Source organism: Bufo bufo, chromosome 4 (genome assembly GCF_905171765.1).
Source record: "Bufo bufo chromosome 4, aBufBuf1.1, whole genome shotgun sequence".
NCBI lineage: Eukaryota > Metazoa > Chordata > Amphibia > Anura > Bufonidae > Bufo > Bufo bufo.
The window spans coordinates 131,965,354-131,990,435 of NC_053392.1; the positions used below are offsets into that span (position 1 = coordinate 131,965,354).

Genomic DNA, 25,082 nt, shown 5'->3' on the forward strand with positions numbered 1-25,082 from the left:
ATATACCCACTGATTAGGCTGCACCCCCATAATTAAGTAATCAAACTTTCTGCACATTTCTAACATCCATCCACTTGCTGTCACCGAATGAAAATGACTGCTTTATATTCACCAATGATTCAATGGAACCCTGTTTAATATAAATAAATATATTCTATTATTAATATTCTATACTGTTCTTATTATTTTCTTCTATTCCACAGACAGTACATGAGGCTACTTTTACCGATTATGTCCATTATATTATATTTTCAACCTGAAACCTCAACAGGGAAGTTACTCATGTTATTAGTAAAACTGTTACACAGAACCAAGATGTCCCCCTGGCAGGTGGTATGAACGATACCGTATATACACTCACCTAAAGAATTATTAGGAACACCATACTAATACGGTGTTGGACCCCCTTTTGCCTTCAGAACTGCCTTAATTCTACGTGGCATTGATTCAACAAGGTGCTGATAGCATTCTTTAGAAATGTTGGCCCATATTGATAGGATAGCATCTTGCAGTTGATGGAGATTTGAGGGATGCACATCCAGGGCACGAAGCTCCCGTTCCACCACATCCCAAAGATGCTCTATTGGGTTGAGATCTGGTGACTGTGGGGGCCATTTTAGTACAGTGAACTCATTGTCATGTTCAAGAAACCAATTTGAAATGATTTGAGCTTTGTGACATGGTGCATTATCCTGCTGGAAGTAGCCATCAGAGGATGGATACATGTTCTCATTCTGTTTACGCCAAATTCGGACTCTACCATTTGAATGTCTCAACAGAAATCGAGACTCATCAGACCAGGCAACATTTTTCCAGTCTTCAACAGTCCAATTTTGGTGAGCTCGTGCAAATTGTAGCCTCTTTTTCCTATTTGTAGTGGAGATGAGTGGTACCCGGTGGGGTCTTCTGCTGTTGTAGCCCATCCTCCTCAAGGTTGTGCGTGTTGTGGCTTCACAAATGCTTTGCTGCATACCTCGGTTGTAACGAGTGGTTATTTCGGTCAACGTTGCTCTTCTATCAGCTTGAATCAGTCGGCCCATTCTCCTCTGACCTCTAGCATCCACAAGGCATTTTCGCCCACAGGACTGCCGCATACTGGATGTTTTTCCCTTTTCACACCATTCTTTGTAAACCCTAGAAATGGTTGTGCGTGAAAATCCCAGTAACTGAGCAGATTGTGAAATACTCAGACTGGCCCGTCTGGCACCAACAACCATGCCACGCTCAAAATTGCTTAAATCACCTTTCTTTCCCATTCTGACATTCAGTTTGGAGTTTAGGAGATTGTCTTGACCAGGACCACCCCCCTAAATGCATTGAAGCAACTGCCATGTGATTGGTTGACTAGATAATTGCATTAATGAGAAATAGAACAGGTGTTCCTAATAATTCTTTAGGTGAGTGTATATATATATATATATATATATATATATATATATATATATATATAATCTTCACTGCATATACCCATGGCTGTTCCTCTTTTATCCATTAACACATAATGTGGAAGCATGTTGTACATAAGAGTATAAAAATAAAACTTCTGCCCCCATGTTACGTGGGTGAAATCAGAACGCTGATGGCATATTACTACATTGCTAGATTAGCAGAATCTAGAAGTCTGAATTAGCAAATTGAGGCTGTCCCAGGCTGAAAATCGTGGGGTTTTCATAAGTCCATTAATAATGATTGGGGACAAAACGGTATTCATAAGTCCATTAATAATGATTGGGGACAAAACGGTATTGAGACCCTATGACGGATCTCAACACCGGAAAGTTGCCTAAGACCTTCTTTGCTCTCCTCTTGTCTGCTCCATCTGACAATCATCTAAAAGATTTCTCACTTGCATTCTCCATTCTCTGAGACTCGCTACCCCAACACATCAGACTCCCCCAACATCCAGTCCTCCAAAAACAACCAGAAAACCCCTTCTTCAGGAAAGTCTACCACCTGCAATAACCCATCACACAGCCAGGGGAACAGCTTCTACCCTCACCTGGTGTCTCCTTGCCCCTTCCCTTGTGGACTATGAGCCCTCACAGGCAGGGTCCTCTCCTCCTCTAAAATAGTCTGTCTCTCGGTTAGTTCATGGTTATTGTACTTGTTTTTATTGTATCATGTTATATACAGTACATAAACTGTTTCCGTGTGTACATCAGCCTGGAATAATGGTGCTATAAAATATATAATAACCTCTTATTCTCAGTGACTTACAATGAACTTGTGGCACCAATGAGGACCCCAGTTTCTCCATTTTCTCTATTTTACGAGGCGGTTTTGTTTTAGGCGGAGGGCCTGTTGGAGACAAAATCTTTTAAAGTCAAACCATTCATGATCTATCCATATTAACTCAGTGGGGACCCAACTCTCTGCACCACCCTCGAGCAGCTGTTTGAAGGGATCACAGCAGCTGTGCGAGTGGTGCAGCCTCTTCAATGTTTTTTTAGTTATTTTATGCACTTATATAGCGCTGACATATTCCGCAGCGCTTTACAGGCATTAGCATCAAGCTGTCCCCAGTGGGGCTCACAATCTAAGTTCTCTACCAGTATGTCAATGTTTGCATGGACTTGCAGGCTGTTTCGTACTCAGAACACCAGGGGCCTGCTCAACAGTTTGCTGTAGGGCCCAGTCATTTCTAGTTAAGCCACTGATTCTCAGTATTGGAGCCTTGACCCATTCACTATGCAAATCTATATAGAGGAATCCAAGGTTTACAGCCGGTCATATATTGTTTTAACCTGGAAGCCTATAAGCGATGTATAGGCATACAGTGGCATAAGCTGAAGACATTTGTTGCAGGCTTCCTTCAGAATATCCACCTGGCATATACTTCCAATGACATACACAGCAAACACAGAGAGAATGCACCCTATCATAAACTGATTTCAGTGTCAAAAATTGCTAGTTGCTATTACACACACAGACTGAAATCTTCCCTTATCCACCGCACAGTGCGGACCAGCCATAGTATCTGCATTACTGCTGATTGCCCAGCCTCACCTGTACATGCTATATGAAACACTATTATGTACAGGTACACCTGCTACCCACTCCATTCTTCCCCTCTTGGTAGGAGTGGGCTGGTCCTGCTTCCTGCCACGAGAGGGGAGTGTTAGTCTACATAGTGAGGAGTGAGGAAGCACATCCTATTGCTCCTGCTCCAAGCGCCTTAGGAACCAGAGACTCAACTCATCTGTGAGACCACTACTCCAGAGACATGCAAGAATACAGAACTACAAATATCTTCAAATCTACAGCATATGCAGAGTGACCAGCAACCACAGCTATATATACCCTGCTGCAGGTGAGGGACTGTGGCTCAGACAACCATCTGTCACTGCCGGCCCTGTGAGAGATCTGAGGAGATCAGATAGACTTGCTGCACGTGAGTCTATCTGACAGGTTATAGGTGTTTCCTTTCAGTTTGTGGTTGTGGGCGGAATCCCACCTCTCCACAGGTTTGGCTCATTTGCTGGTTAGAGGCTCTATTTTAGTCTGCCTCTGACTTCTGACCATGCGGTTGATATTTCCTTCTGGAATTCCTGATGGTTGTTTGTGGATCCCTTATTCCTCACTCTTCCCAAGCTAAGTTCGGCTTTTGCTCTGTGTTGTTTGTGTCAGTCTAGGTCTCAGGGAGACGCTGGCCTCTTCACTGTGGAAGGTACCGGCTGTCTCATTCCCCGTTCCCTAATCTAGGGTTTGCTACAGTATTAGCAGGGTCTAGGAACGTGTGTATGTGTTCGTCCACCATCAGGGCTTGCACATACTGTCAGGAGTCAGGTAGAGACTCAGGGATTGCTAGGAGTTAACCATCTCTCCCGCACTAGCTTCTAGGCCTAGACTGTTATCCTATGCTGTCTGTTTGTCTGGTGTACCTGTTATCCAAATTACCCCGTGACACCATCACCTAGATAACATCCAGGACAGGCCAACTGAAAAAAAAACTGCATTACACAGTGGACACCTATAGCCACAAGTGCTAGCTTTCTGCTGTTCAGCAGACGTTCAGGAGAGAGACATCAGCAGAATTGCATACTAGAGGTGCCATAATCTGTCACTTTGCTAGCTACCATACCTCATCATCTGAGAAGAGAAACTGCACTGTGTAAAAACTTCTGCTGTGTGTGCTATTCTGCACTTAGTAAAGAGAGTTTTATTCTTCTACTTCTGGCCTAGTTCCTTGTACCACCTTTTCACTAGTGAGTGAGTGCACAAATACACATCATCATCAAGGCCACTTCAACTCCCATCCTCTGCTCTGACTCCTCAGTAGGGATGAGCGACAGGGGCTATATTTGAATTTGCGATATTTAACGAATATTTGGGTGAATATTTGTCAAATATTCGCGAATTCAAGATTATTTTCTTGATGGTGAAAAATCGGCAATATAATATTAGCGTAATGCGTGCAAAATACAGACATGGGTCACTTTTTCTACATTTTCTAAGCTGCTAGAAGTTTCCTGAGACTGGAGAAAATGGTTGGCACGGCAGAACATTAAAAATGGCTTTATATGCAATTAGAGTGCTCCATTATATTCGCGATTGCGCAAATCGGCACCAATAATGCGAATATTTTGACGCAATACTTGAAACTTTCCTATGGCTGGACTGCACCATGAACTATTCATTCACAGCAAATGTTAAAATTCTTCAAATTCCTCAGTGTAGAGTAAGGCTGCGTTCACACGGGCGAGATTTCCGCGCTGGTGCAATGCGGTAGGTGAACGTATTGCACCCGCACTGAATCCCGACCCATTAATTTCAATAGGGCTGTTCAGATGAGCAGTGATTTTCACGCATCACTTGTGCGTTGCGTGAAAATCGCAGCATGCTCTATATTTTGCGTTTTTCACGCAACGCAGGCCCCATAGAAGTGAATGGGGTTGCGTGAAAATCGCAAGCATCCGCAAGCAAGTGCGGATGCGGTGCGATTTTCACGCACGGTTGCTAGGAGACGATCGGGATGGAGACCCGATCATTATTATTTTCCCTTATAACATGGTTATAAGGGAAAATAATAGCATTCAGAATACAGAATGCATAGTAAAACAGCGCTGGAGGGGTTAAAAAAAATAAAAAAATAATTTAACTCACCTTAGTCCACTTGATCGCGCAGACCGGCATCTCCTTCTGTCTCCTTTGCTGAACAGGACCTGTGGTGAGCATTCATTACATGAACAGGACCTTTGGTGACTTCACTCTGGTCATCACATGATCCATCACATGATCTTTTACCATGGTGATGGATCATGTGATGACCGGAGTGACGTCACCAAAGGTCCTGTTCATGTAATGAATGCTCACCACAGGTCCTGTTCACCAAAGGAGACAGAAGGAGATGCCGGTCTGCGCGATCAAGTGGACTAAGGTGAGCTAAATTTTATTTTTATTTTTTTTAACCCCTCCAGTGCTGTTTTACTATGCATTCTGTATTCAGAATGCTATTATTTTCCCTTATAACCATGTTATAAGGGAAAATAATACAATCTACAGAACACTGATCCCAAACCCGAACTTCTGTGAAGAAGTTCGGGTTTGGGTACCAAACATGCACGATTTTTCTCACGCGAATGCAAAACGCATTACAATGTTTTGCACTCGCGCGGAAAAATCGTGGGTGTTCCCGTAACGCACCCGCACATTTTCCCGCAACGCCCGTGTGAACCCAGCCTAATGCTTCTAAAAATTGCTAAGTAACCATGGCAACCAGGACTGCAGTAGCGTCCTGGTTGCCATGGTTACTGATCTGAGTCCCAGCGATTAAACTGGGACTCCGATCGGAACTCTCCGCTGCCACCAATGATAGGGGGGGGGGATTTTAATTAGGAGGGGGAGGGAGGGGGGCCCACTGGCCACCAATGAATCTACAGTACTACAGGGGAGGGAGGGGGGGCCCACTGGCCACCAATGAATCTACAGTAATACAGGGGAGGGAGGGGGGGCCCACTGGCCACCAATGAATCTACAGTAATACAGGGGAGGGAGGGGGGCCCACTGGCCACCAATGAATTTAAAACTGGGGAGGGAGGGGGGTGTGCCCCCTCCTCCCTGGCAGCACATGATCTCTTACAGGGGGCTATGATACGCACAATTAACCCCTCAGGTGCAGCACCTAAGGGGTTAATTGTGCGGATCACAGCCCCCTGTAAGAGATCGGGTGCTGCCAGGCAGCTGGGGGCAGTCATGTACACAGTTCAAAGTATATTCTAACTAGAAGCGTCCCCATCACTATGGGAACGCCTCGGTGTTAGAATATACTGTCGGATCTGAGTTTTCACGTAGTGAAAACTCAGCTCTGAAAAAGCTTTTATGCAGACGGATCTGCGGATCCGTCTGTGTGAAAGTAGCCTACGGCCACGGACCACGGAATCGGATGCCAATCTTGTGTGCATCCGTGTTTTTTCACGGACCCATTGACTTGAATGGGTCCGTGAACCGTTGTCCATCCAAAAAATAGGACAGGTCATATTTTTTTGACGGACAGGAAACACGGATCACGGCCGCGGATGAACAACGGTGCATTTTCCGAGTTTTCAACGGACCCATTGAAAGTCAATGGGTCCGCAGAAAATCACGGAAAACGGCACAACGGCCACGGATGCACACAACGGTCGTGTGCATGAGGCCTAACTCTGAAGCAATATTTAGATCACAATTTCATTTATTGTCCAAATCCATATAAAACTCTTGATACCTTACCAGTGCCAAAAAGTTGTCCTGTGCCTCCTGAGTCTTTCTCTCCTCCAGCTTTGCGTTTCTTCTGCAGCTTTTGATGGCCTGAGTATTTGGTGGCAGAAGTGGAGCGGCGAGCTTTTCGATGGGACAAGCTTTCTGAAGCTAAAGAAGAAATAACACACCTTTAAAGGATAACTGTCATATTTTCACTCAAAATTCTATTTTCATATATGTTGTTGCTGCTGTAGTGATAATCCATGATCACTAATTATTGTGTTCACATACCACTTGTTTAATAAGATTCCATCCATAGCAACCGCTCCTCACAAGACTTCTTTCTGACTATCTTCTCAAGATGGCCACCGATGCCCTTAGGCCCCTTTCACACGGGCGAGTACTCCGCGCGGATGCGATGCGTGATGTGAACGCATTGCACCCACACTAAATACCGACCCATTCATTTCTATGGGGCTGTTCACATGAGTGGTGATTTTCACGCATCACTTGTGCGTTGCGTGAAAATCGCAGCATGCTCTATATTCTGCGTTTTTCACGCAACGCAGGCCCCATAGAAATTAATGGGGTTGCGTGAAAATCGCAAGCATCCGCAAGCAAGTGCGGATGTGGTGCGATTTTCACGCATGGTTGCTAGGTGACAGTCTATTCACTGTATTATTTTCCCTTATAACATGGTTATAAGGGAAAATAATAGCATTCTGAATACAGAATGCTTAGTAGGTGATCAATAGAGGGTTAAAAAAAAATAAAAAAATTAACTCACCTTTTCCTCTTGTTCGCGTAGTTCCCGGTCTCTTCTTTACTTCTCAAAAGATGAACTATCTGCTATGACCTGTGGTGACGTCAGATCACATGCTCCAATCACATGGTCCATCACCACGGTGATGTATCATGTGATTGGAGCATGTGATCTGACGTCACCAAAGGTCCTTTAGCCCACAGCTCATGATTAAAGAAGTAAAGAAGAGACCGGGAACTACGCGAACAAGAGGAAAAGGTGAGTTAATTTTTTTAATTTTTTTTTAACCCTCAATTGATCACCTACTAAGCATTCTGTATTCAGAATGCTATTATTTTCCCTTATAACCATGTTATAAGGGAAAATAATAACATCTACAGAACACCGATCCCAAGCCCGAACTTCTGTGAAGAAGTTCAGGTTTGGGTACCAAACATGCGTGATTTTTCTCACGCGAGTGCAAAACGCAATGTTTTGCACTCGCGCGGAAAAATCGCGGGTGTTCCCGCAACGCACCCGCACATTTTCCCGCAACGCCCGTGTGAAAGAGGCCTTACCCTGAGGCTAAGACCTCTCTCCCTAACTGCCCAGAATTAATTCGGCTCATCTCGGGAACGCGCAGACTCACCCCGACCAATCGGCTTTCTCCAGACCTAAAGGGTTTCTGTCACCAGAATTAACCCTATTAAGCTAGCTGACATTAGCAATGTGCTAATGTCAGCTGAACCTAACTAGCCTACTCCTACTTTTATCCATGCCCCGTTACTCAAGAAATATAACTTTTATAATATGCTAATTAGCCTCTAGGAATGGGGGGGGGGGGGCGCTGTTCCTGCTCCTAGAGGCTCCGTTCTCCCACCTCTGGTCACGCCCTGCTACACTAGATTGACAGGGCCAAGCAGCGTTGGTCTCCTACTGCCGGCCCTGTCTGTCGTGTAAATCTCGCGCCGTCCAGTTCAGTATTCGGCGCAGGCGCAGTGAGTGAAGGGTGCTCGCCAGCTGCCGGCTTCCTCACTGCGCCTGCGCCAAATACTGAACGGCGCGAGATTTCCCCAGCGTACAGGGCCGGCAGTTGGAGCCTGGAGACCAACGCTGCCTGGCCCTGTCAATCTAGTGTAGCAGTGGGAGAACGGAGACTCTAGGAGCAGGAACAACGCCCCCCCCCTCTCCTAGAGGCTAATTAGCATATTATAAAAGTTAGATTTCTGGAGTAACGGGGGCATAGATAAAAGTAGGAATAGGCTAGTTAGGTTCAGCTGACATTAGCACATCGCTAATGTCAGCTAGTTGAATAGGGTTAATCCTTAATCCTTTAAACACGCCCTCTTCCTCCTGAGTAGTTGATCGCAAATTTTTATCGCGAATATCGGCACTATCCAGGTCTGACGGTAGCACGCACACAGCGTTCGGGACTGCCCACTACTACGTCCTCCATCTTCTGTATATAGAAGATAGGAGACGGAGGACACCTAGCAACGCTGCTTTAGCCGCACCAGTGAATTGCCTGGGGAAGGAAAGAACATGCTGCATATACTAGGTAATTCAATACCTATACAAAAGTATTAACTAAGGAACTAAGGTAAACTTAGTCAGACCAATCCAATTACATAAAAAAAATAATAATATGACAGTTACCCTTTAAGAGTCCATTCACACGTCCGCAAATGGGTCCGCATCCATTCCGCAATATCGGGAACGGGTGCGGACCCATTCATTCTCAATGGCAGGAATGGATGCGGAGAGCACACTATGGCTCTGCAATTGCGAAAAGAATATGCAGTTCTTTGGGGGTGCCGGCCGGGTGTATTGCGGATACGAAATACACTACGGACGTGTGAAATGACCCTAAAGGGGTTGTCCTACAGTAGCAACTTATAAACTGCATTCAAAGCCTATGGAACTGCTGAAGAAAAGCCAGCACTTTGCTCAGCTATCTCCAGTAGTCCTGTACAGTTTGATGGGGTGGCAGCCCGCATGCTTGACTGCCACTCTATCCATACAGGAGACACAGGACCCCCATTCTCATGATCTGTGAGGGTTCCCTAAAGCAATGTGTCTATGTGAAGGATCTGTCTACGGCACAGACGCAGATTTCTGCTGCAGATGGATGTGCAGATCTGCATGATGATTAGTGCCACATGAGACTAAAGGGAACGTGTCACCACAAAATACAGGCAATCCACAGGCAGCATGTTATAGAGCAGGAGAAGCTGAGCAGACTGATCTATAGTTTTGTGGGAAAAGATTCAGTAAAACTCTGCTCATTTTATGCACAGGAGTCATGTGGATGGTCCTACTCAGTGACTGACAGCCTTCCCTGTATTCTAAGGCTACTTTCACACCTGCGTTAGGTGCGGATCCATCTGGTATCTGCACAGACGGATCCGCACCTATAATGCAAACGCTTGTATCCGTTTGCATTATTAAGAACAAAGTCAAAACGGATCCATCCTGACTTACATTGAAAGTCAATGGGGGACGGATCAGTTTTTAATTGCACCATATTGTGTCAGTGAAAACAGATCCGTCCCCATTGACTTACATTGTGTGTCAGGAAGGATCCGTTTGCCCCTACTGCAAGCAGCGTTTTGGCTTCCGCCTCCAGAGCGGAACGGAGCCAAACTGATGCATTCTGAACGGATCCTTATCCATTCAGAATGCATTGGGGCAGAACTGATCCGTTTTAAACCGTTTGTGAGATCCCTGAAACGGATCTCACAAACGGAATTCAAAACGCCAGTGTGAAAGTAGCCTTAGGCCTCTTTCACACGGGCGTTATGTTTTTGGCCGGATAAGATGCGGGTGCTTGGCAGGAAAATGCGCGATTTTTCCGCGCAAGTGCAAAACATTGTAATGCTTTTTGCACGCGAGTGAGAAAAATCGGCATGTTTGGTACCCAAACCCGAACTTCACAGAAGTTCAGGTTTGGGTTAGGTGTTGTGTAGATTGTATTATTTTCCCTTATAACATGGTTATAAGCGAAAATAATAGCATTCTGAATACAGAATGCTTAGTACAAAAGGGCTGGAGGGGTTAAAAAAATAATAATAATTTAACTCACCATAATCCACTTGTTCGCGCAGCCGGCATCTCTTCTGTCTTCTTCTTTGAGGAATAGGACCTTTGATGACGTCATTGCGCTCATCACATGGTCCATCACATGATCTTTTACAATGGTGATGGATCATGTGACGGACCATGTGATGAGCGCAGAAGACAGAAGAGAAGCCGGGCAGCGCGAACAAGTGGATTAAGGTGAGTTAAAGAAGACCTTTCACCAGAATAAAGTATGTAAACTGACTATACAGACGTGTAGAGCGGTGCCCAGGGATCCCCCTGCACTTACTATTATCCCCTTGCGCCGCTCCGTTGTCCGGTTATAGCCTCCGGTATAGTCATAGTTAGGCTCCACCCAGGGGAACCTGCCGGCGTCTCTTTCTCCTATGCTGTAGCGCTGGCCAATCGCAGCGCTACAGCATAGGAGAAGGAGACCGCTGCAGGTTCCACTGGGTGGAGCCTAACTATGACTTTACCGGAGGCTATAACCGGACAACGGAGCGGCGTCCAGGGATAATATTAAGTGCAGGGGGATCCCTGGGCACCGCTCTACACGTCTGTATAGTCAGTTTACATACTTTATTCTGGTGAAAGGTCCTCTTTAAAGGGAACCTGTCACCGGGATTTTGTGTATAGAGCTGAGGACATGGGCTGCTAGATGGCCGCTAGCACATCCTCAATACCCAGTCCCCATAGCTCTGTGTGCTTTTATTGTGTCAAAAAAACGATTTGATACATATGCAAATTAACCTGAGATGAGTCCTGTCCCTGACTCATCTCACGTACAGGACTCATCTCAGGTTAATTTGCATATGTATTAAATCATTTTTTGACACAATAAAAGCACACAGAGTTATGGGGACTGGGTATTGAGGATGTGCTAGCGGCCATCTAGCAGCCCATGTCCTCAGCTCTATACACAAAATCCCGGTGACAGGTTCCCTTTAAATAATTTTTTATATATTTTTTTTAACCCCTCCAGCCCTTCTGTACTATGCATTCTGTATTAAGAATGCTATTATTTTCCCTTATAACCATTTTATAAGGGAAAATAATAATGATCGGTCTCCAATCCGATAGTCTCCTAGCAACCGTGCGTGAAAATCGCACTGCATCCGCACTTGCTTGCGGATGCTTGCGATTTTCACGCAGCCCCATTTACTTCTATGGGGCCTGCGTTGCGTGGAAAACACATAAAGAGGAGCATGCTGCGATTTTCACGCAACGCACAAGTGATGCGTGAAAATCACTGCTCATCTGCACAGCCCCATAGAAATGAATGGGTCCGGATTCAGTGCGGGTGCAATGTGTTCACCTCACGCATCGCACCCGCGTGTAAATCTCGCCCGTGTGAAAGGAGCCTTAGTCATGCAGAGTTGACTGTCAATCACTGAGTGGCACCGCCCACATGACTCCTGCCCATAAAATGAGCAGAGGTTTAAATGTATAAACTACAAGTTTTACTGAATCTTTTCCCACAAAACTATAGATCAATCTGCTCAGCTCTTCCCGCTCTATAACATGCTGTCTGCAGACTGCATTGCATTTCATCATGACAGGTTCCCTTAAACTGCAACTTTTGTCACTGAAACTCGCAAGAATAATGTATAAGCTCATTATTCTCGTGGATATTTTTCTTCAACATGGACAAAAGCCTCCAAGATTTTTTTTTCAGTGTATGCGATTGGGGAATAAAAAAACCATTCACTTGTATAGAATGGGGAATTTTATTTCAATGTTCAGTTGAGCAGCCATAACTTCAATAAAATGTGGACAAGCCCTTTCAGTAGTTTTTTTCATACAACCTTGTTTTTCTACAGACCCATTGAAGTTTATGGGTCTGTGAAAAGTGCTGATAGAACTTGGATGACATCTGCGTTCTGTCAATGGTTTTCACAGACCATTGGTTGGAGCTAGCTAGCTAGCAGTGCATGTGGAAAACAGATGGCACAAAATAGACAAAAAGAGACCCTTCACGGATGAAACACTGACCATTTTTCCACTGATGACAAACAGACATTGGCATGGAAATAAGCCTGGTGCTTCACGGTGATCTTCGCCATGACACTCGTTGTGTAACCAAAGATCACTGTGTAGCCGTGCAGCCATTGAACTGAATGGGGTCACAAATTACCGAGACCCCTGCAACACAAAAAATCTATCACTTCAACATTGAGGGCCCATCTACGATTCTATTCAGTTCAGTGGGTGCACTGCTGCACAGCGATCTTTGGTGAAAAGATTGCCGTGTTGCCCCATGGTGTCCTCCGGTTTTACTATGCATTTTAATGTTGTCTAAGAAAAAAAGCAGTTTTATTCCTCATTTAGTGGATGCTGCAATCAGTTTGTGTGTATAATATATCTAATGCTGCACAACCGCTCCATGCATTCTGAATACAGCAATAGTTGAGCTGGATAAAAATTTTTATGTATTCTCCTGAACCTTCTGCTACATATAATTGCACCAAAACTGACCATAGATGTCAAGATTTTTTGCATATTTCCCTGACCAGTGATGGTGAACTTACACGTACATGCTGTATTGTAGGGGCCTCAAAAGCTAGCCTTCACTCTACCAAACCACGACAAATCATTTTCACCGTGGCACAGGTCATGGAGTGGTCACGCATATGTATGACTTTTTTTTACACAGCTGTTTTTGTGACTGGTGTTTTTGCCAGCTTTGGGTATAAACAGGGTCCGAAAACTTACCACAGCATAACTTTTGAGACCTGTTTTAGTTTTCTACAAATCACAAATCTTTGGAAAACAGGCCACAGGAATATACAGAAAAACGTATACATAAACATATATAGAACACAACTTTTAGAGATGGAGATGGCATAATAATTTGCCTTCCCATAGGGTTCACATATCATAAGGACACCATGGCTCCTCGAGGCATCCCAAGTTGGGCGTTACTACCTCTGATAACTGCGAAGTACACAGAGACGAATCGTCTATAAGTTCCATAAGTGATTTAACTATTGGTGCAAATTTCCATCAATCAATCAATGATTTTAATACTAAGGAGAGAAAGTAACATAGTAACATAGTATATAAGGCCGAAAAAAGACATTTGTCCATCCAGTTCGGCCTGTTATCCTGCAAGTTGATCCAGAGGAAGGCAAAAAAAAAAAACTAGTAACAGATCTTTCTTCATCATACTGGAACTGTGTCTTAGGTACTTCTAATGGCTGGTTTAAAAAAACAAAAACAGAGACTAGAATCAAAAAGGAACAAAAAGGAAAGCAAATGGCGACGAGTCTAGGTTATCATTTGCTACCTGCACAATTTTGAGTGTAGTGTATTTACCAGTCTGAAGAACTTTCTGGATTCCTGATAAGCGAGGGTAACTCTTTAAAATATACTCTGTGGACAGAAGAGACCAAAAACCACGGACATGGTGCATATCCCGAGTGAGAAGCCACGTGAGGAGAGTGTGAGAAGCTTTCTGAGCTCCCATTCCTTCACCAGCACGCTGAGTCTCCTGTGAGGAAATTAGAATTTCATTAACGTCACATTTTTTTGCACCGCTGGTTAAAGGGGTTTCTTCACAAAAACATTTATCCCCTAATCTGGTTCTGATCATGAGAATGGGGGTCCCGCGGTACTCTGTTTGAATGAAGACACGGTTGTGCATGTCTGCTCATGTTCCATTCAGCTCTATTGGACTGCAGACTCTTTGGATTTTAAAGGCTATGTACACCTTTGGTGGCAATTTTTGTTTTAATGGCATTTTACTCATTTTTGGCTAAAAATCTTATTTTCAATTGCCCTTTATTAAAAATATTGAGCCATTCTGTCACAAAGGCTTAACCGTTTTTCTAACTGTATGACTGGTACTTTCACTTTGTACCATAATAACCCTTATCTCTAAACTATGACCTGTATGTGGGGTGCAGGCATTAGAGGGGGCATTATAGGGGTTGGATAACTTTTCATTTTGCACAAAAGTTTGCTTTATAAGAAATAAACCCTAGTGGCAAGTGATTGTGGGTAAGTCAACTCCAACTAGAGCTCTCCTCTGCTGCATAATTATGTCAGAGCCTGGGAGGGACCGCTAGGAGATCCTCTGGTGGGCCTGTCTGACCCTGATCTTGCACACTTTCATCAATTTCTTTCTGACATGTAATTAAATTAGTAATACAGTGCAGTGGGAGGACGCCTCATACATGACTAATGGCAATATAGGGGGTCATTTATTAATACCGGCATCTTAATAAGCCTCTGCGCTGGCGGTGGATCCACTGAAGTTATGTAGAAGCGCCGGCCTCTACATAACTTCAGCGTATCCAGCGCTGGTCTAAATGTAAGACAGCTAAACAGGCATAGAAAATGATGAATGAGACGGGCCTGTCGGGCAGTCCTCTTCCCTGCCCACTTTTTTAGACTTGGCGTGAGCGGGAAAAAGTCACAGACTGCGGCACAAATAACGTTTGCGCCGGAAATCTGTGACAGAAATATGCCTAATATAGGCATATTTCCGATCATAAATGACCCCCATAGTGCTTAGAATAAGCATTATTATGGTGGCAAGATGTAGATAATATAGCTAGAGATGAGCGAATTTCATATTTTGAAATTCGTTCACACTTCGTTTGGTGGTAAAAGGTGAATTGCGTTATGGATTTCATTACCACAGACCATAACGCAATTCTATGACGGAATGCATAACGGAATGCCTTTAGAGGCATTCCGTTATTCATTCCGTCATAATAGAAGCCTATGGGCTGCAAAACAGATCCATCCCATTTCCGTTATGCAGGGGAGTCCTCTCCTGCATAACAGAAACGGGACGGATCTGTTTTGTAGCCCATAGACTTCTATTATGACGGAATTATTAACGGAATGCTTCTAAAGGCATTACATTATAGAATTGCGTTATGGTGCGTGGTAACGGAATCCATAACGCAATTCACCTTTTACCACCAAACGAAGTGTGAAGGAATTTCATAAGCGGAAATTCGCTCATCTCTAAATATAGCCTAAGAGCGGACCAACAGATGTTTCTATTAAGCTTAGGCCTCATGTACACGACCGTTGTTTTGGTCTGCATCCGAGCCGCCGTTTTGGCTGCTCGGATGCGGACCCATTCACTTCAATGGGGCCGCAAAAGATGCGGACAGCACTCCGGCTTCCGTCTTTTGCGGATCCGCGGTTTGCGGACCGCAAAAAACGGCACGGTCGTGTGCATGAGGCCTTTTATTGACACCACCAGTTTTTGTCATCTGTATGTACCACAACAATTTGGTTTTGTTTTCTTCGAAGTATGTGTTGTAGTTTATAAAATGCCATTGTTAGCACTTAAATGGTCACTTAAAGAGTACCTTTCACCAGAGGAAAGCCTCTAAACTAACTATACAGAGGTGTAGAGCGGCGCCCAGGGATCCCCCTGCACTTACTGTTATCCCCGGGCGCCGCTCCGTTCGCCCGGTATAGCCTCCGGTATGTAAGTAGTTAGGCTCCACCCACTTGATCCTGCCGGCGTCTTCTTCTCCTATGCTGTAGCGCTGGCCAATCGCAGCGCTCAGCTCATAGCCAGGCTATGAGCTGAGCGCTGCGATTGGCCAGCGCTACAGCATAGGAGAAGAAGACGCCGGCAGGATCAAGTGGGTGAAGCCTAACTACTTACATACCGGAGGCTATACCGGGCGAACGGAGCGGCGCCCGGGGATAACAGTAAGTGCAGGGGGATCCCTGGGCGCCGCTCTACACCTCTGTATAGTTAGTTTAGAGGCTTTCCTCTGGTGAAAGGTCCTCTTTAAGGCTACTTTCACACTTGCGGCAGAACTGCCTGCTGGATCCAGCAAAACATATGCTAACTGATGGCATTTGTAATTGAAATGCTGGATCCGTCTTTCCGGTGTCATCCGTAAAAACGGATCCGGCATTTATTTTTTTCACTTTTTTTTTTGTATTTTGATTGCCGGATCCAGCACTAATACATTCCTATGGGAAAAAAATGCCATCCGGATCCGACATTCAGGCAAGTGTTCAGTTTTTTTTGGGCCGGAGATAAAACCGTAGCATGCTGCGGTTTTATCTCTGTCCTGATCAGTCAAAAAGACTGAACTGAAGACATCCTGATGCATCCAGAACGGATTGCTCTCCATTCAGAATACATGGGGATATGCCTGATCAGTTCTTTTCCGGTATTAAGGGTACTTTCACACTAGCGTTTTTCTGTTCCGGTGCTGAGTTCCGTCCTAGGGGCTCAAATCCGGAAAAGAACTGATCAGTTTTATCCTAATGCATTCTGAATGGAGAGTAATACGTTCAGAATGCATCAGGATGTCTTCAGTTCAGTCTTTTTGACTGATCAGGCTTTTCAGAAAAACGTAGCATGTTGTATTTTTACCTCCGGCCAAAAATCCTGAACACTTTGACTGAACGCCGTGGTGGATCCGTTTTTTCCAATGCATTTTTTCATTGTGATCAAAATCCTGATCAGGATTCAAATGTAATCCGTTTTCACACGTTTTTCCGGATCCGGCGGGCAGTTCCGGTGTCGGAATTGAACGCCGGATTAAAACAACGCTAGTGTGAAAGTAGCCTATGCCGGAAAATAAAAACGCTAGTGTGAAAGTACCCTACTTTTCAAACAACTTTGCACAATCAATAGCACAGGAAACTTTGCAATATATCTACTGTATATCAGAGAACGATGCGTCTTTTTTCACTTATCAGATTGTTTTTTTCCAACCCTCCTAAACTGACATTCTCAGAGACGGAGGGACGGACTGCCAGCTCACTGAAGGATCATACTGATTTATGCAAAACTGTGTAAACAGATGGTGACCATTTAAAGGGAACCTGTCATGTTGAACATGGTGTTTGAGCTGCAGGCAGCATGTTATAGAGCAGGAGAAGATGAGCAGATTGATGTATAGTTTTGTGGGAAAAGATTCAGTAAAACTTGTATTTTATTCATTTTAAATTCCTGCTTATTCTGGTCTTTGAAGTCAAGGAGGCCTATCTATCAGTCCTATGTCCTAGGTCCTATCTATCAGTGATTGACAGCTCTCTCTGTATACACAGTCATGGAGGGAAGGTTGTCAATCACTGCCACATGCTGAGGAACAACAGTAAGCTCACTTTCTTTCTGTTTCTCAGTTTCACCCTATTCTAGCAATAAAAATTGGACTTTCTTCATGGGACAATGAGCTGCTAGGAGGACAAAACACACTCCTTGGCACTATAGGAGTACACCCACCTGGAATCTGTCTTCAGACACAAGGTCTCTGTCCATCATACCATGCAGCAGAGGGAAGAGGTCAGTAACAGCCACAGCAATTTCTGTGCGGTGCCATTTGAGGAGCGCTCTCAGATCTGTTCCGCTAAGAGGGGATTCCTGTTGAGACATCCTGCTGAAAACAAAAAAGAATACCAAATGCTATTTGAAAGTCATCACAGCCTCAAATGCATGCATGTCGACTTTGAAACATAGCAAAGAGGGACAAAGTTTGTGTCGAGTGCAATTTTTTTTTGTTAATTAAGCAATTTCTTTCACCCAATACGGCTTTAGTCTCCTTTGTGCCCCACACACTTTAACAGTGCTCTCTTTGTCTGACACACGGTAACAGTGTCCCCATAAAGTGATTATGCCTCCTTTGTGCACCCTCAGGGTAATGACACCCCCTTGGTGCCCCATAACAATAGTTATGCCCCATTAGTGCCCCTCACAGTAAGAATGCCCTCTGTCCGTGTGCATTCCGTATTTTGCGGCACAGAACAGCTGGCCCCTAATAGAACAGTCCTATCCTTGTCCGTAATGCAAATAATAATAGACATGTTCTATTCTTTTGGAGAACGGACATACAGAGACAGAATGCACACAGTAACTTCTGTTTTGTTTTTTTGCAAACCCCAAATCGAACGGACACGGAAAGAAAATACGTTCATGTGCATGAGACCTTAAAGGGATTCTGTCACCAAGTTTTGGGCTATAGAGCTGCGGACATGCACGGCTAGATCGCTGGTAGCATGTCCGCAATATACCGGGGTCCTAAAGGGCTGTGTGCTTTTATTTTCTTTAAAAAAGGATTTTAGAGATATGTAAATTAGTCTTGAATGTGTCCAAGGGGCTGTACGAACCTTCCTGGTGCCCAGCCACGCCCGCCTGTGAAGGAGCCCAGCACGGCCTATGTCCTCCGAATCTCCTCCTTTCATCAATGATAGATTGCCGTAATCTCGCGATGCGAGAGCTCGTGCATGCGCAGTGCCGGTATAGTGTTCCTTCCCTGTGCTGGCATCAGCCTCAGGGAAAGAACTGCGCATGCGCGAGCTCGCGCATCGCGAGATTACGGCAATCTATTATTGCCATGCATGTCCGCAGCTCTATAGCCCAAAACTTGGTGACAGAATCCATTTAAACTGTATCTGCATCCTGAGTTGAAATTGGAACATGATGCAGCTGTCCAAGGTCCAGCTTCAAACATCCAGGACTGTCCAGCCAGATCCAGGACAGTCGGGAGGCATGCATATAGTTTTCCCTCTTACTGGCTACCAGCCTGCAGAATGAGAGGAGACAAACCTGTGACTGGTTTGCAAATTAAAAGACCGTACAAATTTGCCAATGTGACAACACTGAGGATAAATAATGGGGCAGATTTACTAATCCTATAGTAAGTCACACCACCTGGCAAGCTAGGCACAGTGGATTTGATAATTTGCGCTAAGTTTTGTAAAAACACACTCAAATAGTGTTTCCCAACCTGTGGCTCTCAAGCTATTGGAAAACGACTACTCTCAGCAAGACCTGATAGCCAGTGTCTGTCAGGGTAGGATGGGAGCTGTGGTTGGTGGCCCCTGTGCTAGCACACATGACAGCCCTGTTCCGGCTGCAGTAAATAAATGCCCCACACATTCTTCATATAGGTCACATTTGTTCTTACCTGACTTCTGATCTTCAGTGCTCTTCTCATTTCTGAACAGGAGCTTCCTATATTCTCCCTTTAAATTAAGTTGAAGGTAATTACCTAACCAATAACACACAGAAAATGAAAGGTCTCCTCCTTTTCTACTGAAAGTCGCCTGGCATGATCAGGTTCATTGCCAAAGACGCTGAAACTGAGCAAACCGTATTAATCACAAGTTTGGGTAAATAAATCATGTGTCATGACTGGTAACAAGACATTTTAGTGGTATCAGGCGCTGTCATATGGCACTATATGTAACACAAGGCTATGATTTGACAACATCAAGATAACTACAGTATAAAGAAAAGTTTCTGCACCATAATAAAGAACAACGGATGAAGACCATATGTCATGTGAAAAACAGAAAAATATCCTTTAACCCCTTCAGGACCTTCAAATTTTCACTTTTTGTGTTTCATTTTTTAATCCGGCCTTCCCGGAGTCATAACTGTTTTATTTTTCACTCATATAGCCATATGAGGGTTTGTTTTTTGCGGGACAAGTGGTACTTTCTAATGGCATGATTTACTCTTGCATACAATGCAGTGAAAAGCTGGAAATTCCAAATGGGATGGGAAAAAAAGCATAGTTCTGCATTCGTTTTATGGGTTTTGTTTTTACAGTGTTCCCTATGTGGTAAAACTGACCTGTGCCCTTCATTCTATGTGTGAGTAAGGTTACAACGAACCCATATTTATATATTTTTTCTTGTGTTTTAGTACTAAAAAAAACAAAACTTTGGCTTTTTTTTTTCTTTGCATTACCATATTATGTCCCCATTACTTTTTTATAGTTATGTCTACAGAGTTCACTTTTTGCAGAGCAAGTAGTACTTTTGATACCAATGTGGAGTGTGTATGAGGTTTTGAACACTTTTTATAATTTTTTTTTGGGGGGGGGGGGGGTTGTAAATCAGCCATTTAATTATTTTTTTTCCTGTTACACTGTTCATAGTAAGGGATACATTTTTTTTTTGTTTATATACTATTTTATTCTAAAGAAAGGGGGTGGGGGTGTTTTGAATGTATACGGTATATATGTGTGTATATATATATATATATATATATATATACACTGCTCAAAAAAATAAAGGGAACACTTAAACAACACAATGTAACTCCAAGTCAATCACACTTCTGTGAAATCAAATTGTCCACTTAGGAAGCAACACTGAGTGACAATCAATTTCACATGCTGTTGTGCAAATGGGATAGACAACAGGTGGAAATTATAGGCAATTAGCAAGACACCCCCAATAAAGGAGTGGTTCTGCAGGTGGTGACCACAGACCTCTTCTCAGTTCCTATGCTTCCTGGCTGATGTTTTGGTCACTTTTGAATGCTGGCGGTGCTTTCAGTCTAGTGGTAGCATGAGACGGAGTCTACAACCCACACAAGTGGCTCAGGTAGTGCAGCTTATCCAGGATGGCACATCAATGCGAGCTGTGGCAAGAAGGTTTGCTGTGTCTGTCAGCGTAGTGTCCAGAGCATGGAGGCGCTACCAGGAGACAGGCCAGTACATCAGGAGATGTGGAGGAGGCCGTAGGAGGGCAACAACCCAGCAGGACCGCTACCTCCGCCTTTGTGCAAGGAGCAACAGGAGGAGCACTGCCAGAGCACTGCAAAATGACCTCCAGCAGGCCACAAATGTGCATGTGTCTGGTCAAACGTCAGAAACAGACTCCATGAGGGTGATATGAGGGCCCGACGTCCACAGGTGGGGGTTGTGCTTACAGCCCAAGACCGTGCAGGACGTTTGGCATTTGCCAGAGAACACCAAGATTGGCAAATTCGCCACTGGCGCCCTGTGCTCTTCACAGATGAAAGCAGGTTCACACTGAGCACATGTGACAGACGTGACAGAGTCTTGAGACGCTGTGGAGAACGTTCTTCTGCCTGCAACATCCTCCAGCATGACCGGTTTGGCATTGGGTCAGTAATGGTGTGGGGTGGCATTTCTTTGGAGGGACGCACAGCCCTTCATGTGCTCGCCAGAGGTTGCCTGACTGGCATTAGGTACCAAGATGAGATCCTCAGACCCCTTGTGAGACCATATGCTGGTGCGGTTGGCCCTGGGTTCCTCCTAATGCAAGACAATGCTAGACCTCATGTGGCTGGAGTGTGTCAGCAGTTCCTGCAAGACGAAGGCATTGATGCTATGGACTGGCCCGCCCGTTCCCCAGACCTGAATCCAATTGAGCACATCTGGGACATCATGTCTCGCTCTATCCACCAACGTCACGTTGCACCACAGACTGTCCAGGAGTTGGCAGATGCTTTAGTCCAGGTCTGGGAGGAGATCCCTCAGGAGACCGTCCGCCACCTCATCAGGAGCATGCACAGGCGTTGTTGGGAGGTCATACAGGCACGTGGAGGCCACACACATTACTGAGCCTCATTTTGACTTGTTTTAAGGACATTACATCAAAGTTGGATCAGCCTGTAGTGTGTTTTTCCACTTTAATTTTGAGTGTGACTCCAAATCCAGACCTCCATGGGTTGAAAAATTTGATTTCCATTTTTTTATTTTTGTGTGATTTTGTTGTCAGCACATTCAACTATGTAAAGAACAAAGTATTTCAGAAGAATATTTAATTAATTCAGATCTAGGATGTGTTATTTTTGTGTTCCCTTTATTTTTTTGAGCAGTATATATATATATATATATATATATAGTGACACAATGAGGGGAATGGTCTGGAAAAACAGGTATTTTCTTCCCAGCGTGTGCTGCTGGGCTGATTTGCAGTCGGGTGGGGTCAAATACCGGACTGGATTTTAATTGCCGGTCCGGGTTTTTAGCAGCACAGCAGGATCTCTGTGTTGGGATCTGAGACTTGGTGCCAGGTTAGAGGGCTGAGACCCGTGGGCCGAGTAAACAGCCGTGGACTGCTGGAGGCAGAACTGGTGGCTTGTCTTATATGAACTTTCCAATTTGCGTGAAGTAACACCAACATGTGCTTTCCATTGTGTGTGAAGTAAACACCAAGACTGCAAAGTAACGCATTGTTTTGTGCATTTGCCTCAAGTGTGAATAAACACTGAAGTTTTGCGTTAAAAACTTGTCTTTTGCCTCTGTACTGCGTCCGCTTACCCTACCTACCAGAGCGAAACCCCACTAGATGTATGTATGTATATATATATATATATATATATATATATATATATATATACACACCCACTGCTCAAAAAAATAAAGGGAACACTAAAACCACATCACAGATCTAGATCTCAATGAATGAAATAATCCAGTTGCAATACATAGTGGAATGCGTTGAGAATAATAAAACATACAAATGATCAGTGTAAAATCAAGAGTAATATCCCACAGAGGTCCGGATTTGGAATGATACTCAAAATCAAAGTGGAAAATCAAATTTCAGGCTGATCCAACTTCAGTGTGAATGCCTCAAGACAAGGAAATGAGGCTCAGTAGTGTGTGTGGCCTCCACGTGCCTGTATGACCTCCCTACAATGCCTGGGCATGCTCCTGATGAGGTGGCGGATGTTCTCCTGAGGGATCTCCTCTCAGACTTGGATTAAAGCATCAGTCAACTCCTGGACAGTCTGTGGTGCAACGTGGCATTGGTGGATGGAATGAGACATGATGTCCCAGATGTGCTCGATTTGACTCAGGTCTGGGGAACGGGCAGGCCAGTCCACAGCATCAATTCCTTCATCATGCAGGAACTGCTGACACACTTCAGCCACAAGAGGCCTAGCATTGTCATGCATCAAAAGGAACCAAGGGTCCACTGCACCTGCATATGGTCTCACAATGGGTCTGAAGATCTCATCCCGGTACCTAATGGCAGTCAGTGTGCCTCTGGCTAGCACATGGAGGGCTGTGCAGCCCTCCAAAGAAATGCCTCCCCACACCATTACTGACCCACTGCCAAACCGGTCATGCTGGAGCATGTTGCGTCTCCAGACTCTGTCACATGTGCTTAGTGCGAACCTGCTTTCATCCATGAAGAGCACATGGCGTCAATGTCAAATCTGCCAATCTTGGTGTTCTCTGGCAAATGCCAATCACCCTGCATGGTGTTTGACTGGAAGCACAACACCGACTTGTGGACGTCGGGTCCTCATACCACCCTCATGGAGTCTTTTTCTTACCGTTTGAGCAAACAAATGGATATTTGTGGCCTGCTGGAGGTCATTTTGCAGGGCTCTGGCACTGCTCCTCCTTGCTGGGTTGTTCCCTTCCTACGGCCCCCTCCACGTCTCTTGGTGTATTGGCCGGTCTCCTGATATCTGCTCCATGCTCTGGACACTGTGCTGACAGACACAGTTACCCTTCTTGCCATAGTTCGCACTGATGTGCCATCCTGGATGAGCTGCACTAACTGAGCAACTTCTGTGGGTTGTAGACACCGCCTCATGCTACCTCTAGGAGTGAGAGCAATGACAAAATGCAAAAGTGACCAAAACAGCCAAAAAAGTGGTCACCATATGCAGAGCCACTTCTTTTAGACCTCTTTCACACGATTGACACCGGAGGCGTTCAGGGTGCGTTCAGTGCTAATCGCACGATTTTGCTTGCGTGTGCTGTCCGTTTTGTATGCGATTGCGTTGCGTTATTGAATTTTCTTCCGTGCGGGTGACATGCTGTTTGCATGCGTTTTTTAACACACGTGAAAAAAACTGAACCATCCTCTAGAGTCACCTGGTCACTGCAAACATATAAATACCCCCAGCATGCATTTTTTGTTGTTGGGAAAGCTCCATTTTTGGTTGAGATTGGATTGTTTGGCTTGTTTGTGTGTTGGGTTTTTAGATATTCCTTTGCAGGATGTCCACTTTCCCCTTATCATCGACTGACCATGTGTTCTTGCACTGGCTGGTCTTCCGTTGTTTTGGAGAGCGGACAGAAATGATAGAGGAGGAACCACGGCGGAAGCAGATGTGGGTGCATCCTATCATTTCACAGCGGGCCAGCAAAGGTCAATTTGTTACTTTGTATTCTGACCTCCGTGCGCACCCTGTTAAGTTCTTGTCACGGTAGGTAAGCAGGGAAATAACCAAACACAGGGAAAACAAGCAGAACAATTGACTAGGCCCAAAAGCTAGGGAGAAAAGGGTCACCTCCTAGCGATCCCTAAGGCTTTCCCTATACTGCTGTGCACATGTGCATACCCTTATGGTGGATATGCACATGCCCTCGTGCCTAAGTCTATACACCCTGGGAAAACCCTGAGCAGTAGGGAAAAGGGAAGAGGCGAACTGCTTCTTCAAACAGGAGGAAGCAAGCGTCTCCCTAGAGGCCTAGATAAAAGACACCAAGGGAAGAAACAGAGAGGACTTATCTTGAGCTGAGCTGGAGCAGACGATGCACCACACATCCAGAGCTCACAGGAATGAACTATAACCAGCACAGGCCACTGGGAGGAGGAGGAATAAATAGCCTCGCTAACAATCAACCCAGTACACCTGAGGGAAGGTGGATCCAGCTCAAACCAAAACCAAAACAAAGAGAGGAGTCAGACATGTGCAGCCAGTCTGACAGACCTCCGCACATTCACAGGGCAAGGCGTGACAGTTCTTTAAATATTGCCGCATGTCGGTGGCTACCTTTGATCGGCTGTTGGAGGAGTTGCGGCCTGTCTTGACTTTACAGGACACCAACATGCAGCGGAGTGTGTCACCTGAAGAACTTTAAAG

At 44.8% G+C, this 25,082-nt stretch overlaps 1 protein-coding gene across 1 annotated transcript in view; it reads right to left on the reverse strand.

Moving 5' to 3' along the window:
• LOC120997684 (autoimmune regulator-like) overlaps positions 1-19,524 on the reverse strand; it is a 60,936-nt gene extending 41,412 nt beyond the window's left edge. The window contains exons 1-5 of the mRNA XM_040427906.1: positions 19,396-19,524; positions 17,715-17,865; positions 13,814-13,988; positions 6,709-6,846; positions 2,218-2,298 (exon numbers count right to left, since the gene is read on the reverse strand). Of these exons, the coding sequence (XP_040283840.1) occupies positions 2,218-2,298; positions 6,709-6,846; positions 13,814-13,988; positions 17,715-17,864 (544 nt within the window). The 5' untranslated portion in view covers position 17,865; positions 19,396-19,524. The remainder of the gene's footprint in view (positions 1-2,217; positions 2,299-6,708; positions 6,847-13,813; positions 13,989-17,714; positions 17,866-19,395) is intronic.
• Between the last annotated feature and the right edge of the window lie 5,558 nt (positions 19,525-25,082).